General features: G+C 38.5%; 2 protein-coding genes across 3 annotated transcripts; one reads left to right on the top strand and one right to left on the bottom strand.

Moving 5' to 3' along the window:
* Positions 1–1,270: 1,270 nt before the first annotated feature.
* On the bottom strand, positions 1,271–6,845 carry rex1bd (required for excision 1-B domain containing). Of its 2 annotated transcripts, none has more exons than XM_038279057.1 (5): positions 6,696–6,845; positions 6,360–6,442; positions 3,124–3,328; positions 2,018–2,136; positions 1,271–1,889 (listed from the first exon to the last, which is right to left on the bottom strand). In XM_038279057.1, exons 1-4 carry the CDS (start codon positions 6,696–6,698, stop codon positions 2,044–2,046), a joined length of 384 nt encoding a protein of 127 aa, XP_038134985.1. In that variant the 5' UTR covers positions 6,699–6,845; the 3' UTR covers positions 1,271–1,889; positions 2,018–2,043. The 2 variants fall into 2 exon arrangements, with proteins under 2 accessions (XP_038134985.1, XP_038134984.1); XM_038279056.1 differs by having other exon boundaries at positions 2,048–2,136.
* A 2,958-nt stretch (positions 6,846–9,803) lies between these two features.
* On the top strand, positions 9,804–14,538 carry fam78bb (family with sequence similarity 78 member Bb). The gene is made up of 2 exons (XM_038279055.1): positions 9,804–10,908; positions 13,647–14,538. The coding sequence occupies exons 1-2, from the start codon at positions 10,553–10,555 to the stop codon at positions 14,167–14,169; spliced, it is 879 nt and encodes a 292-aa protein (XP_038134983.1). The 5' UTR covers positions 9,804–10,552; the 3' UTR covers positions 14,170–14,538.
* Positions 14,539–16,928: the final 2,390 nt, after the last annotated feature.

The raw sequence follows: 16,928 nt of genomic DNA, 5'->3' as shown, positions 1-16,928 counted from the left end.
GGTCGAAAAAAGTGTACAAGCAAGAGAGATAACCGCACCCTGGAGAGGATTGTGAAACAAAACCCCTTCAAAAATGTGGGGGAGATTCACAAAGAGTGGACTGCAGCTGGAGTGAGTGCTTCAAGAACCACCACACACAGACGTATGAAAGACATGGGTTTCTGCTGTCGCATTCCTTGTGTCAAGCCACTCTTGAACCACAGACAGCGTCAGAAGCGTCTAAAGAGAAACAAGACTGGACTGCTGGTGAGTGGTCCAAAGTCATGTTCTCTGATGAAAGTAAATTTTGCATTTCCTTTGGAAATCAAGGTCCCAGAGTCTGGAGGAAAAGAAGAGAGGCACTTCATCCACGTTGCTTGAAGTCCAGTGTAAAGTTTCCACAGTCAGTGATGGTTTGGGGTGCCATGTCATCTGCTGGTGTTGGTCCATTGTGTTTTCTGAGGTCCAGGGTCAACGCAGCCACATACCAGGAAGTTTTAGAGCACTTCATGCTTCCTGCAGCTGACCAACTTTTTGGAGATGCAGATTTCATTTTCCAACAGGACTTGGCACCTGCACACAGTGCCAAAGCTACCAGTACCTGGTTGAAGGACCATGGTATCCCTGTTCTTAATTGGCCAGCAAACTCTCCTGACCTTAACCCCATAGAAAATCTATGGGGTATTGTGAAGAAGAAGATGCAATACACCAGACCCAACAATTCAGAAGAGCTAAAAGCCACTATTAGAGCAACCTGGGCTATCATAACACCTGAGCAGTGCCACAGACTGATCGACTCCATGCCACGCCGCATTGCTGCAGTAATACAGGCCAAAGGAGGCCCAACTAAATACTGAGTGCTGTACATGCTCATACTTTTCATGTTCATACTTTTCAGTTGGCCAACATTTCTATAAATCCTTTGTTTTTATTGGTCTTCAGTAATATTCTAATTTTCTGATATTTGATTTGTAATCATCAAAATTAAACAAAATAAACATCTGAAATATATGAGTTTGTATGTAATGTATGAATATAATATACAAGTTTCACTTTTTAAATGGAATTACTGAAATCAATCTACTTTTTCATGATATTCTAATTTTATGACCAGCACCTGTATAAAAACAAAGTGTGACAAAAGATCATTAGAGCCTTTTATTTTATTTTTGAAAAGAAATAATGTAAAACGATGTCAATAAGAGGATATTCTGATCCTTAGGGTCCTTTGACCCTAAGGTAGAAATGTTTTACATAATTATCAGATCACATACTGTTCACTATAAAAGGGAATAGGATGAACAAAAATTATCAACATTAATCGAAACTCCTCAGAACATACATCCACATATTCATTAAGCATCGGTAATTTAGCCTCCCTGTAGGAACCAGAATCCCTGTTTCAAACATTGTGAGCACTCATACTTTGTAACTGCCTATTTAAGTAAACGCTAAGCTTTTTTACCGTAATATTGCAGCCACAAAAAGTTTAAACATTGCTTTTGTAGTCTTTTTTATTAAAAATAACAAAAAAAAGATGAATTAAGTCGTTGGACAAGCTTCTGTAATTATTTCATTTGGTGTTTCTACAAACATTTCATCAGATTATAAAAATTCTTCTTAGCTTAATGCAGCAAAACCAACAAACCAATTCACATATTAACACAGGGAAAGGCAGAGGCCCCCTGGGTGGAATCAGACTGCAGCAGTGAGCGGGGTGGGGCCCCAGGCCGATCAATAAGAGCTGACGAGAGCTTGGAGATGGAAGCAGCGCAGGGGTGAAGGCAGATCCGTGGCCTTGTCATGTGAGACGGCTGATAGTGCAGGCTGTCAGCTGTCAATCACAATCTTCTGAATCGTATTTAAAGTCCTGCATGATCTCACTCAGAACCTCTTTGTTCTTTATAATTCTGTGCAATGATAGAAGCAAAGACATTCTTTATAACTACAGTTATCTACACAATTATTTTATAAAATAAAATAAAAGTGTTTTATCAGATCAAAATAACTGAGACAAGAGGTCAATGAGCTAATGCACCAATGATGCAGCAGGGATGATGTTCCTTACTCGTGCCTGATCTCCTGAACTCTTTCTCGATAGCCTTCATCTTCTGGGTGATCCTGGGCCTGCTGCTTGGCCAGCTGCAGCTTGGCCGTCTGTCCAGAAGAAACAGCAGGTAAAAAGTCAGGAGATAATGGAAATTTCACAGCAGGAAATATATATCAGAACTCATCTCTCTGACAGTCATTTCATTTCAATTCTTAATTATTTATATCATTACTTCACTATGTGCAGTAACACAGTCATGTGCAATAATTGTGATGTAGGTAATGAGCAGCATTGTAAATTGTAAATACTGCTGATTGCATATACTTTGATACTTATTTTATTCTTATATCTAATTTAACACTATATGTGAAGGGTGTAATTTTATTTACTTATTTTACTCCATCTTATATTTTATTTTGCTCTATTTTACTTACAATCTTATTTTTTTCTCTGCTGTAAATTGTTGCACTGCAAGAAAAGAATTTCCCGCAAAGGATTAGCAAAGTAATTCTATCATCCCTTCTCCAGAGAAGATGCAGAAAATGGGAATGTTGGGAAGATAAAAACAAAACAAGAAGCAGGAAATAATGGTATAAATACTAGTTTTTGTTCTGCTGACTGTACTCAAATCTTCAGAGAGCTTATTTAACTTTCTGACATTAAACCAGATTAAACCTTTACAGTTGTAGGTCAGTTACAATAATACAAATGATGGTTATTTGGTAAATGCCAGAATAATGAGTGAGAGAAATAACTGGTCCACTAGCTTTACACAAGCCCAGACCTTGTAGCCATGTCAAAACCTCAAACCTTTCAGGAAGGTGATTGAGTTTTTGTGAGAAGCAGTTGAAAGAACCCAGCAGAAAAGACAGCAACCTTAAGAAGATTGCAGATAAAGCTGGTATCATCATTATCTACAGAGTAACCAGTCCTTTAATGAAAAGGCCATGTTCTGCTTGTTTTACTAAGGCATTACTAATTACTAAGGCAAAATCACAAAAAGTAACATTGCAAGACATCATCTGCACAGGTAAGAGTTTAGGCAATGTGTGGATGTGTCTGTTTTTATGTGTAAAACTGTGATGATTACCCACCAGTTCCAGCTTCTGCTTCTCTTTGCTCTGTAGTTTGTTGATGTGCTCAGAAAGGTCGGCTCGGTCAAACTCTCCATGAAGCCTCCCCTTGATCTCCAGAACTTCCTTAGAAATGCCGCTGAAGGCTTGCGTTATCTCATGCACCAACTGCTTATAGTGCTCAAAGTCATATTGGGGCCCAGTCCTCAAGTAGGCTTCGTGTCCTCTGAACAGTATAGCAGCCACCAAAGAAAAAAAGAAAAGCTAAATCAATACAAATCAAACTGTGTGCCTCTGCTAACTGTCTTCAAGTTCAATTTGACAAGAAAATATAGAGTTATGTAGTTTTAGTTTAGATTAAAATAACCTTCTTGAAGACAAAAAATGATTTCATGGAAGTTAAGAAAGGCTGCAAATAAGCCCATCTTCAAAGATTCAAAGGAAATTTTACCTTTTTACTCTTTCTTCCAAATGTCGCCTAGACTGCATCCCATCCATGTTTTTACAATGAATCTGGGGTTTCATTTATCAAAGATTACATCGTAATTAATTAAAAAAACCAACTAACTATTTTGTTCCTTAAATTTGCTTCAGCCAGATAGTTAATAAATGTTGATTAATGTTTAAGAGCTGTGAAGGAAATAAGGTCAGCTAAATGTATATCAAATCCTATGTATACCATGAAATGCTAACTATCCATATTTATTTCTAACCCTTTTGTGCCATGCACCCTGCTACCATTTAGTTTTTCTGTAGCTATACTGGAGTATATGCACACTGACCCCTGATGAAGATGGGTGGCGTGCATCAATACTGAACCCCCTTCAGCACATAAATCCAAGAGCAATGCTATAGGGAGTCTGATCAGCAGATAAACAGTATCATTGGTCAGGATACCTTGGTGAAAAAAAACATTTAAATTAGTGCTGTCAATCGATTAAAATTTTTTAATCGCGATTAATCGCATCAATGCCTAAGTTAACTTGCGATTAATCGCATTTTAATCACATTTTTTTTCTGATTGAAAATCATTTAAATACTCTCGATGACATACAAAAAATACATACAGGCTAGGTTTGTGCCAATGTTCTTTTTTTAAATGAGGACAGGTCACAGACACTGATTTATGCCATAGAAACATATGGCAAGAAGATAGGGAGGCATGTAGCAAAAAATAACAAATATGTAGCCAAAAAAGGCCCTGAAAACAGGCTGATGTAAAAGACAGTCTTTACAGTTAATACAGTCTGTTGAACAAAGACAAGCATTTTACCCTACTGCTATAAAATGTAGTACAGTTAACATTAGATGTTAATTAACCAAGATAATAATGAACAATTTTCAATCAATACATCAAAATCAATAGACCGACATCACTAGATGGAGGTAGTCTATGCTCTAGAAAGTTACTTTTCAGCCTCTTAACAAAAATGAGAACACACACACACCCACCCACACACACACACACACACACACACACACGATACCGACCTGTGGCGTACACAGACAGCAAGAGTGCCGTAGCAGATTCCATTTCACCTCAGTAATCTGTTTTCTCAGCGTATTTCAGGTTGCTACTAGTTACAAGACACTCAACTTGTTTGTTGGTGGTGGGGCTTAAAGAAAAGGCACTAGTGCCACCCAGTGTGTGCGTCTTTTTTCCTTGAGGAGCTCCGCTCTCGAAGCCTATGGAAAATGCATAGACTGCGGGAAAATAGCCCCACCTTCCCGCAGGCTGCAGCGGGATGTACTTGAAAAATTGTACCATAAAACCACATAGCGTTAATCTCACGTTAAAAAAATTATCGCCATTAAAATGGCCTTGCGTTAACGTGATAATAACGCAATAATTTTGACAGCACTAATTTAAATATTGTGTGTGCTCTGATTAGGGATTTGAGTTTCTAATAGGCCTTTTTAATTCATTTCAATGGTCCTCATGTATAGTTGTGGTTCACCAGTCCAAGCACGGATTACAGTGCTGCGTTGGACGCCTATGATGACATAACAGTGATGTTGAGCGTTCGATTGTTCCATTTCTTCCTAAATGTGTATAGGCCTGGTAGAGTTGGTGTGAGGGATACCAAGTTTCCTTTTAATAGATCCCAACCTTTGCATTGAAAGTGATATATCCAAGTTTCTGTCCTAATTTATGCTAACCTCATGAATCAGACCTCTGGTCCTCAGTCATTAATCCGTATTAACATCTATGGTCTGATACCATTAGGGTTGGCAACAGTCCCTTGAAAAAACTGAATTGTTCTGTAATTAGAAATAGAAGTACCTGTCCCGTTTTCAGTGGAAAAGGAACACACTTTTTCTCTTATTATTGCAAGAGTAAAAAAATTGTCAGTAAAAAGCTAATGGAAAATGCTCTGTCCTGCTTTGTGACCAATGAGCTGACAACATATATGCAACTATCCAGAATGCCCTCATCCCATTGGTTGAGCCAAGTGTTGCTCACGGGGAAGATAGCAGGAGACAACAGAGCAGTATGGGGGATGAACTGAGTATTTTATGTGGTAAAGAATGTGTAACTGCAAACAGTCTTCTGGAGCACCTCACTCAGGAAAATGAATCAAGAGAGGTGGATGGAGGTTCTTCAGGCAGCCAACCTTCCCAACATACAAGATGCTGCGTCCTTTATCCTGAGCATCCCATCTTTCATTGGTTTTGTGGGGTTTTCTTTTAATTAAGAAAAAATGGACTAAGGTGCGGAACATCTTTTCCACTGAATTAATTTAAGTTCAGCTTATTGTCAGTTTGCAGGAGCTAAGAGGAAATACAATTGGAAAAAGTAGGCTATCGCCATATAATGTGGCATTAAGCTAATGGTTGTTTTTTTTCTATTTTACAACTATAGCCTACAGTCATTACATTAAAGGCACAAATATATTTACAAGTTTTCACAAGTTTGCTGCTGCACCAAAAATGTGCACCATCTATTTATTGTTTTATATTCATTTTTACAGTTTGAAGTTAAGCAGGACAGGCTTATGTTTAAGATACTTATTTTATTCAGCAAAGTTTGTTATTTTGTATTAAAGTGAATTGCTGGATAATTTTTTTCCATGTGTTCCATATGTCACTCACAAATATCCATCTAATTCAATGCAGATGGTCTGCAGCACTTGTTTCCAAGTAGATTCTTAACCAGATAATTATTGATTATTGCTCCTTACTCTGAATCTTGGAAGATCAGTATCTGTGTTTGTGTGTTTATGCAGTCAAAGCATTAATTTAAAGTTCAAACTCACTCTTCAAAGAGTCGATAAGTTTCTACCCGCTCTGACTGAAGCTGGTAAAACCTCTGGATCAGAGCCTTTAAGTCTGCTGGTACCTGATGGATACACAAAGTTAACAACAAAATACAACAAAGCAGGTGTTCTGGTGCGGAAAAGATATCGATTAACAACCAACATAGAAAGCAACGGCAAAAATAGTTGAAAAATGAATGGCTTAAAACAGATCTAAAAATATTTTTCAAAAGTTTCTATATTGTTCAAATTAGGGGCTAACCAAAGGTAGAAGAGTATTAGCTTAATATTAGCTTAGCTAGCTTTAAATGGTTAACGAATTTGTAAGCCTCTTACCATGTCGTTCTATAGTAAGACACCGTCAACCTGATCTAGCTTTTTAATAATAATAACATGTCTACACGTACAAACGCAGCAAGTTTATTTTATCTTCTTTTTTGTGAATCAGCACGATGTGTTCTGAGTGACCCGGAAGTTTTTATAGAGACGGATGTAAACAATTGACCTTCAAAATAAAAGCATGGAGCTATTTCCCCCTCATTATTATTATTAAGTTTAATCAGATCCCAGTGTTGTTTAAAGTATGTTACATAATTTAAAAATCTTAAAATACTATTTCTCTTTATACTTTTAAATGGAAGTGAAACATAATTTGTAACAAAAACAGAAGCATTTTTTTTTCTTAATAAAAAATGACATAATACAATTTTAGGGGGAAATGTATATGTATTGTGAATCATGATGGAAAAAAGATGAGCCTAATAAAAAAATATACATGGTGTACAATTCCAAAATGGCTGCAGGTTTAATATACGGGATGCACCAAACACTTACAAAACAAAGGTACTGCGGCATACCCCACAAACCAAGAAAAGATATAGGAAGAAAAATATATATATATGCATTGCTTGAAAAGTCTAAGTTGTGCCATTGCTGTAGAACTGCAAATCATCAGTTCAAAGAATTGGCTTTTAATATAAAGGTTTGCAAAGGCATTGAAGACCCAATGAGTCCCCCTGACAGGAAGAAACAAATCACAGCAGCTCATGGCTGCAATGAACTGGAAACTGCTGGAACCCCAGTGACACTGCACACTGTGATGCTAGATTTGAAGGTGTGCTAAAAATGATAGCAGTTGTTTTCAAAAGTGAGTAAAACCCCAAACTCTTTCTATATGTAAATGCATTAGAAGTAACACACATTCCACTTCAAATGAAGATATGGGGAAAACCTGTTCTACTTATCCATCTACAGAAAGTCAGGAAAATTAATATCAAGCTTTAAGAAGAAAGAAAATAGCATATCAGCATGTTCCTTTATAAATGTAAACATGATGGCCTACTTTAAAAACTGAAAATGAGAACTGCTTTACAGCAGTGCTGCATGGAGTCTTTACCAATGCCTGAAACCTGTGACGAAACATTTAAGCTCAAAGAAATTCGACTTATTTTCACATATCCTCTTGATTTCTTTTTTTTTCCCCCACAAAAACAGCCAAGCATTTAGCTGGCATGAAAGTTAGTGTCTTCAACAGTTGATAAAATGTTCAAGTATTTCTTATTTTAATGTTAAGGATTTGCAGTGTAACATCTTAAGACCATGCTGTTCTGTCAACAATGGGATTTTGGAGGCAGATGAGAGGCAGATGAGACAGAGCCACGTTACCAAAATGGAAAGAAAGGAATCTTATAGGTTTAACACATAAAAGACTTTCTTTATTATTATTGTTTTATTAGAACATGCTCAACGTTGGTATAGTTTCCTATAGTTTCACTAGGGCCATGCATAGTGGTGGTAGAATCATGATACACGAAAAATGATTACAGGAAAGACTAACAGGGTGCAATTTTAGCCAGATATTAGTGGATTCTTTTTTAAATATTTATTTCAAATTCAATATTTAAATATTTATTTAACAAACTAAGTATTTAATTTGCAAACTAAATGTTTATTTAAAAAAAACCAAAATATTTCATTTGCAAACTAAATATTTTGCTCCAAAATTCATATTTATTTAACAAACTAAATATTTAATTTGCAGACTAAATATTTAGCTCCAAACTGAATGTTTATTTAACAAAGAAATATTTTTATAAATGAATGAATGACACTGTAAAAAAATGACTTGGACAAAAAAAAAAAAATGTATTTTTCTCTTTAAACATGCCTAAATAACCATAAATATTGCTCCTAATTTGTGACTGCTTAACTTTAAAGTAACTGATTTATTTATTTGACAGGGACAGTGTACATTAATAAGCATTCCTGCAAATGCACCAGAATTAGCCAAAAGGCAATTTTTCATCTGTTGTCCCTGGACAGATCTTAAAATTGTCTAACTAAAAAAAAAAAAAAAAAAAAAATTTAAATGGTAAGCATTTTACAATAAAAAAAGACAAACATAAAAAGAAATAAAAAAACAGCTATAACTCTTCAAAACTGGTATACAGAATACATGTTTGCTGGAGTACATATTTTAGGCTAATGAAATAGAATAAAACATTTAAATAAAAATAATTAAACTATATACATGTATATATACACATACATACATGAATACATATACATTTGTACAAATACACATACATAGATACATACACACAGCAGAGACACAAGTGGCAGCATGGCTTGTTAATGATAGACATTCAACTAATGCTGACATGACTGATGTGTTATGAGCCAGTTTTTGAGATGCTTTTTGAAAAGAGTGTAAGTTGTAAGTTCTCTGATGTTCTGAGGGACATAGCTCTATTCGATGCTGTGACTGCAAAGGCTCTTTGACTAAAAGCACTTTTACGCAAAGGAACAACACAGTCTCCTCTAGCCGACCCTCATGTTACTGTCCAAGAGTCTCTGCTCTTTACAAACAGACTGACTGGAGAAGATGAAAGACCATGAATTATTTTGTAAAACAGACAGAGGTTTGCATATTTGATGACATTTTCCCAGCTAAAAAGCTTGTGTTTTAGTAAAATGGCACAATGGTGATATGTTTATTGTCTGTAAAGAGATTCTAAAGGTTTTAGTGTTGTTTTATTTGCCTGTGACCATGTTGTAAGACAGTAGGTGATCTGGTACCGAACCATACTGTACATGAGCAATTTAGCTGCGTGGAGTGACAAGTTTGATCTTATGAAACGGAAATTTGTAATATTGAATTTGACTCTATTGCTCCCCTTTTTGATCTGGGATTTTAAAAGTCAGTTTAGAGTCTATTAGGATGCCTAGGTATTTGAACTCTGACACAAGTTTTATTTCTTCCCCTGTCACATAAATATCTTTGACATGATTTGCATTGTTGGATTTAGAAAAGTACATTGAAACTGTTTTATTTACATGAAGTTTTGAGCAGGATTGATTCAGCCACACAGCACTGAATCACAGCACCCCATATGGAACCCACAGGGCACCGCCTAGATTGGTGTAGTCTTCGCCTCATCCACTGGGGGCTTGAGTTTTATTATTGCAGGATTAGAAAGCATTATTCCAATATGGAGGAACCAGGTCGCAGGTCTACTACAGTGTAGACTCCTACGCCTCGAGTCTTCCCCTGCAGTTCATTGGTCCAGGCAGCAGGTTCAGCACCACGCAGGGTGAACAGCGCCTCTCAGCCCTTCCATCGGTCCAGGATGCAGGGGAAGCTGCTCAGCACCATCACACCGGGTTCCTTCCGTTTTTACTCTGCATGACATCTTTTTATCCATCCATAGGAAGCCTTTACACAGGAAGCAGATTCGTTTTTATCATCTTGTATCGCGGATGTTCGGGTGCTTCACAGATAACGTTCATTTCGCCTGGTCTGCTTTGCTTCGGGTCGAAAGGCATGACGGAATCCACTGACACCATCGCTCGGGTTCTGTCCAGCTGCTTCATCTTCTCATGCCCGAAGCCGCAGTCGCCAACACAGCTGCTGCCGCTCGATCACCGGGTCTCTCAGCCGGCGCCCAGCTTCCAGTCGCTCCCCAAAGCCCTCTTATGACATGACAGCTCCGGGCAGGAGGACCAGGATCAAATGTTGCGGACTGGGGTTGATGAAGCAAATCCTCAAGGAAAGGGTACAGAGACTAAGAGTTATTCTCTAAAAGTGTTCAACCCTTCTGATTTGGAGCCTCCAGGAGTCAGAAAGTCAATGTAATCATTATTCTAATACCTCCAGCGTGGTGACACACACCTCTGCCTCCCAGTCTCATCTGATGTACGGCCTCATAGTGTTGGTACTGGTCGAGTCCCAGCAAGCTGCGCGCTTCCCCGGGCCTGTGAGGTTCTCCTTCTCCTGCACAGTCATGGGCTGCATTCAGAGCATTGCCTGCAACAAGTCGCGAATCAAACGAGAGAACATCTTGGTGCACGACCTGTCAGCCACAATAGACCACTGTCCGACAGTCATTGAAGAAAACTCCCCCATTGTGCTGCGATATAAGACGCCCTACTTTAAAGCCGCTGCGCGGATTGTCATGCCTCCTATTCCGCGCAACGAGACTTGGGTAGTAGGCTGGATCCAGGCGTGCACTCAGATGGAGTTTTACAACACCTACGGAGACATCGGCATGTGAGTTACCAGCCCTGACACAACAGTCCCCATCACACGCAAGCAGAGTCATTTATTTTAGGGGAAGCTCCACCAGCATGCTGATGCCGGTGCGGTTTGGAGAGTTGGAGCATTTGTGCGCACAGTAGATTCACTGTGCTTGTCAGCCTTCTTCATTCAGACGCCCACCGACAGATTTTGTTCCTGTGACTCTGGCACGTAAATAGAAAAGCTGCTATTAGATAAAACAACATTTGCTGCTCGCTCTCTGCTACTCAAACTGTGCCCACGGGGACATGCCGTCGCCCACAACACGCACAAATACGCGTTATCAGGGAAGGCATATGTGAGGGGGTGTTTAATCCTGCTGGGTTCAGGTCCAAGGTGGGTGTACTGTACAAACCGGGGAGAGGAGAGGGCTTCTTGATCAGAACAGCAACATCAGATGACCAAACTGAAAGCAGAGAGGTGATCATGCAGTGATAGGTTTCACTTATTGCCACCTTTGGTAAAGACGTGTAAAGTGAATTAAAACTCATATTACACAACATTGGCTAAATATTGATCTAATAGACTGAGGAGAGAAATGCATTTCTAGGGTTTCACAATTATTGACCCCTTTTCCAATCTCTTTACAATACATGCAGGTGAAACATTCATTCATTATATGCTCATTTAATGCAAAATCATCCAGCACCTTCAGCCACTCCTAGGATATATTGTCTATTTGCTTTGTCACTATTCAAAGTGAACAGGGTTAAAGTTTTAAAAATTAAAATTTGTCAAAGGTCACTGTCAATAAACTGCAGCAAAGGTGGACATCTAAAGGTCACAGAGTCTCGAAAATGCATCAACAAGCTACATCTTAAGCGGTGTTTGGAAATCATTCCACAAAAGTCTGCTTTTTTTTACAGCATGGATACTTTTACATGTTTTTTGGTCAATTTTAGTGGGTGCAGGCTTGGGACAGAGCTGTGCTGCAAGTAGGTGTGCTTTAGGATAAACAATGAGCTCACAGTTAAATACAGTGGGGGATCTGTCATGCTGTGGGCCTGTTTTTTTTTTTTCCAAGGCGTGTTATCAAATCTTTGAATTCTCAGGACATTTTATTCACAAATCTGGCTACATCTGACAGAACACTGGACATGAGTCAACAAGATATTGGTTGAAAACATCTGGAAAAATCAATACAGAAAAGATTCATCAGACCGACATCAGAATGAGATTCCATTGGGATGAGTTATAGAGAAGAAAGCGCATGTGATAAAGTTGGTACAAAGCTTAACCCCCACTGGGTGTTTGAACATTAAATAATATAACAGGAGACTGAATGCTCTCCTGCTGGGGAGGATTTTTGTTTCATTTATTTTTATTTCATCTATCTAAGTTAGATTTAGTGTAATGTTTAGAAATTTCCAAGACATTTCTTAAGACTAATACATATTACACTGAGGCGAATCATAAATGTCTTTCTTTTGTACTAATGTTATGGATTAAACGGTGAGGGGGGGGGGGGGGCAGAAAATATTCTGAATTCATCCTTTTTCATTTTCAAGAGAAGTAAAAGGAGCACAAAAATCCAAAGAAAACATTTAAAACCTTTAAGCAGGGGTGTCAAACTGGTTCCAGAAAGGGCCGTGTGGCTGCAGGTTTTCTTTCCAACCAAGCAATGGCACACCAGACCCCACTCATCTCATCAAGTTATCATGTTCAGATTGGACTCACTTGATGAGATGAGTGGAGTCTGGTGTGCCATTGCTTGGTTGGAAAGAAAACCTGCAGCCACACGGCCCTTTCTGGAACCAGTTTGACACCCCTGCTTTAAGAGGAGCTGTGCGATATTAAATGTGCGACAGAGGCGGAAATGTGATCAGTGCTATAGTTTTATGCTTTACATTACTTTAGAAAGTAAAAGACATTTTTTTTTATCTTAGTCAGGCTTGTTTAAAGTCTACCTAAAGCTTGTAGTTTATCTTTTTTCTTTTTAAACTTTAAATATAGTACAGAAAATTTAAAAGAATACAAACAGCTTTTAACTTTGAACCCTCCTCTTTAAATTTATTTGTGTACAGAAAAAAAAAGTTTTGACCAGATTGGCAAGTAAGCAGTTGTTTTCATTAAAAAAAAAAAAATAATATACATATTTTTTAATCAAAAACTTCACTTTTTCACAACATTGAAACAAGACCAGACACAATTCTTTATTATTATATAAACACACTGAGTGTTGTAACTTCTTTGCTGTCAAAGGTCTGAGAAAGCTATTTATAAAATCTTCAGTTTGGAATTTCTTATGATAAACTAGAAAAATAGCCATAGAGAGCATTTACTCAATGTTCACTGAATAAAACTTTAGGTAAGATAAAACTTGATGAACGTAAATATAGCTCTAACATGTGCTTTGTTATTAGCTTTTTACCAATGAATTGTAAAACATCAGTCTTTTCTGTTTCTCATTGCAATATAGAAATGTACAGTTTTTAAATATAAAGCTAATGAAAGACTGGTTTAAGTTGATGTTTTAACAATATCTGGAAGGCATTTCTACAATAAAATCACACAAACCGAACATTTCAGTTCTTTGATTAGTTATCTATTTGTTTCTAATTTACAGCCTTCCTTTTTTACAACAATTACCCGAAAGTTTGAACTCAGGTTAAACACGGATGGTTTTGTGCAGAAGAGAAGCCCTTTGTTTTCTATAAATTTAATGTTTTCCTGGTTTACTCAGAAGAGGCTGTATTTCTGTCTCCCTGCAGGTCAAGCTGGGAGCTGCCTCAGCTGAGAGAAGGTCTGGTTAGGGCCATTAGCGACTCGGATGGCATCAGCTACCCCTGGTATGGAAACACAACAGAGACCGTCACCATAGTTGGCCCCACCTCTAAGCCGTCGCGCTTCACCGTCAGCATGAACGATAACTTTTACCCGAGCGTCACCTGGGCGGTACCGGTCAGTGAGTCCAACACACCCTTATTGACCAACATCAAGAGGGACCAGAGTTTCACCACCTGGCTGGTGGCATTAAACACCACGTCTAAGGAGAAGATCCTGCTGCACACCATCAAGTGGAGGATGAGGGTGGACATTGTGGTGGATCCATCCCAGCCTCTTGGCTCCAGAGCAAGGCTGGTGGGTCGGTTGTACCAGGAGCAGCCACGAGTTCTGAACCGCATGGAGCCCGTCCCTCCAAACGCCATGGGGAAGCCAAACGCCAACGACGCCCAGGTTCTGATGTGGAGGCCAAGGAGAGGTCCCCCGCTTGTTGTCATCCCGCCGAAATAGAGCAAGGGCTGGTTTCTTACTAATGTTTCTGCTTAAAAGTGACAATGAGCCACAGATGAGTAAGACGATGATGGAGAGGATTTAACTGATGAAGAGTGGACAGCTGCCTTAATTCCCCACCGCTGCCTTTGACCATCCAGAAGGTTTCAGCCTCTGCCTCTGGTGCTGCTGAACTTTGAGAGTATACATATGTTCCCTCCCTCATAGCACATCTGAGAGGAGTGCTGTTTAACTCTGAGAAAACACCATCAGTGCTGGGATGTAACTTTAATCTCTGATGTAGCTCCTCAGGCTCAGGAGGACACGACCAAGCCTTGATCTAGGCAGTTATTTAAAAAAAAAAAAGGTTTACAGCCTTAAAGCTCCAAATCTATTGTAGATACAGAAATGCATTGGAGGCCAAGGTCTAAGAAAGACAACTGTATTGTGGAAACTAATCATTTTATTTTCAGATGAATGGTATGAATGTAGGTATTCAGGTGCATTAGTCTGTGCTGGTTTGTTTTTATAATGGAGCCCCCAGTGCTGGGTTCAGGCTTGCTGCTGACACACCAGACTGCCTCACACACACAAAAAGCCTCATTCAGATTCATTTTTGATTCAACTTTCAGCATTTAGATCATTTGAAGTGTTGACCTATAACAGTTAAACATTATAGCCACACTGACACATGAATGAAACCTACCTTCCTTTTCTAACAGCTTCCCAGGTATTACAGTGTTTTCCTTTGTAAAGTCAGAGAGGCCCGCTGGTGTTAGTCTGTGAAGGAGACAAAGTCAATGAGATGTGACCAGCTGTTTTGCTAGAAAACCATCCCTCTAAGCATTTTGCCACAGTATTATCTCATAGACCCACCCCCTCAACTCCATCTTTCAGTGTTACCTACAGCGTTTTAGGGTGTGCTTGAGGGTCGGGGTATCTGATCCATGCTGAGATTATTTATATAAAAAAGCCACCTTGACGTGAGAGGAACAACTAACCAGATCTACACCCTTCCAGAGCTGTGATTATCCGATCTTTATGTTTTTTGCGGATCTGGACAAGGTTTGTAATCTCTAGAGGTTCCTTTAGACGAAGGATACTTGAAGATATAGAAGAGAAGATGTGTCATGATTTGGTGCAGGTCTTTCTTTTCTGCAGTTGATGTTTTGTTGGTTCACAATCAGGTGTGAAGCAGCAAAGACTCTGAGCCAAATGTGCTGCTCCATCTGCAGTAAGGATGAAAAAAAGAACAAAATCAAAAAGTAACCAGTATACTTCATCAATGTTCTGACAATCATCCAGGATCATGTAACATACAGATTATGAGCAAAAGAAAAAAAAATATCTGATTTAAGTGGATGAAAGAAGCTTTTTCTGTGAGACGGATGTGCTTATAGTTAGAGATAAGGTAACATGCTTCATCAGGGTTAGGGATTGGATAAACCCTAAAGTCAGCTGAGGTGGTTTGGCATAGTTTACTAGATTGAAACCTGCAAAATCCCAACACTACCTTCCTATACCAGGGTTTCCATAACAGATAAGTTGCCTCTGAAACCGAATCTCTGAAAAACGAAGGATAAAGGATGAAGGATGAAGTGGGGGTTACAGTTTGTCAATAGCGCGCTAAATTCAAACACAGATCTTTGCGTTTTCAAACGAAAATATGCTCTTTCTACACAATTTTGGCCTTAGACAACAACGATAAAGTAAACAATATTTCATCTATCTCAGAGGCTGAAAAAAATAGTAGCTTCGAGAGATAAAGGTGTCCCTGTTTACAGAACCAAGTGTTCAAAAACATGAGAGAAACAGCAGCTGGCGTGTTGAAAGTAAACAGTGTCTGTTTCTTGTGTGAATTAAGGGATTTTATTGATAACTGGTTTGATGCTCTTGTAGTTTTGTTTTGGGCTGTTATCAGCTCTGACATGCAGGCGGGTCTGTTTAACATCTAGATTATTTTACCGCAGAGATTACCTGCTGTAAAACATTTGGACCAGGGATCAGTATTATCAGTAAAGTTTGCACCAGTACATGCATTTATCAGTCAGTATTAATGGTGCCTTTGCTGATTTGGAAGCTGCAGGGGTCATATGTTTACTCACCTCTTGATATTCTTGGTGGATTTGCTCTGTGTTCCTGGGTGGTCAGGTTAAAGGTTTGTGCTTTTCTTAAATGTTGGAGTAAAGCTTTTAATAATCCAACCCCTGAACAATTAACCTCTGACCCCTTTTTCTGGGTTATTGCCGTTGTTTTTTCCCCTACAATTTTAAAGTTTTGATGGGCTGTGATGACTTTTTTCAGTCGTAACAGATTGGAAGTGTCTTTGTGGTGAAGCCAGCGTTGTTTTACACAATTGTGTTTTTCACGCAGTATTGTCAAGACTTTGATACCGTTTTATAACCCTCCTCTGTTTTGAGCAGAAATATTTCAAGAGTTTCTGATTCTTTTATGGAAATTGAGAAAGAAGAATAAAAAAACAACAACAACATTTTGGGAAAAAGTCCAAACAAAATCAAGTCCTTGAAGATTTTCCACAAAACATCTTATCCTTAATTCTATAACTTTCTCGCTTTTGTATAACTTAGCCATTTTAATACATTTTTCATGCTGTGTCCCTTGTCAGCCAAAAAAATATCTTGGGTAGTTATTTTGCTGACATTAAATTCAAAACAATCAAATCTTAAAAGTCAAAGCTTCCTAATTTTATGCCTATTTCATGCTAACGGCACATCAAATGTGTATTGATAGCTCTTAAACCTTTTATCCATATATTAACA

Source organism: Cyprinodon tularosa, unplaced genomic scaffold (genome assembly GCF_016077235.1).
Source record: "Cyprinodon tularosa strain WSP-4 unplaced genomic scaffold, ASM1607723v1 ctg147, whole genome shotgun sequence".
Lineage (NCBI taxonomy): Eukaryota > Metazoa > Chordata > Actinopteri > Cyprinodontiformes > Cyprinodontidae > Cyprinodon > Cyprinodon tularosa.
This window is presented reverse-complemented; position numbering and strand designations above follow the sequence as displayed.

Excerpts from the sequence above, each read along its gene's own strand:
- rex1bd (XM_038279056.1), bottom strand. Across the intron at positions 2,137-3,123 it reads AGAAGCAGAAGCTGGAACTG|ACGGCCAAGCTGCAGCTGGC; the intron begins GTGGGTAATCAT and ends TCTTCTGGACAG. Across the intron at positions 1,890-2,047 it reads GTTCAGGAGATCAGGCACGA|AATTATAAAGAACAAAGAGG; the intron begins GTAAGGAACATC and ends ATCATTGCACAG.
- fam78bb (XM_038279055.1), top strand. The coding sequence starts at position 10,553 with ATGTACGGCCTCATAGTGTTGGTACTGGTCGAGTCCCAGCAAGCTGCG. Across the intron at positions 10,909-13,646 it reads ACCTACGGAGACATCGGCAT|GTCAAGCTGGGAGCTGCCTC; the intron begins GTGAGTTACCAG and ends GTCTCCCTGCAG.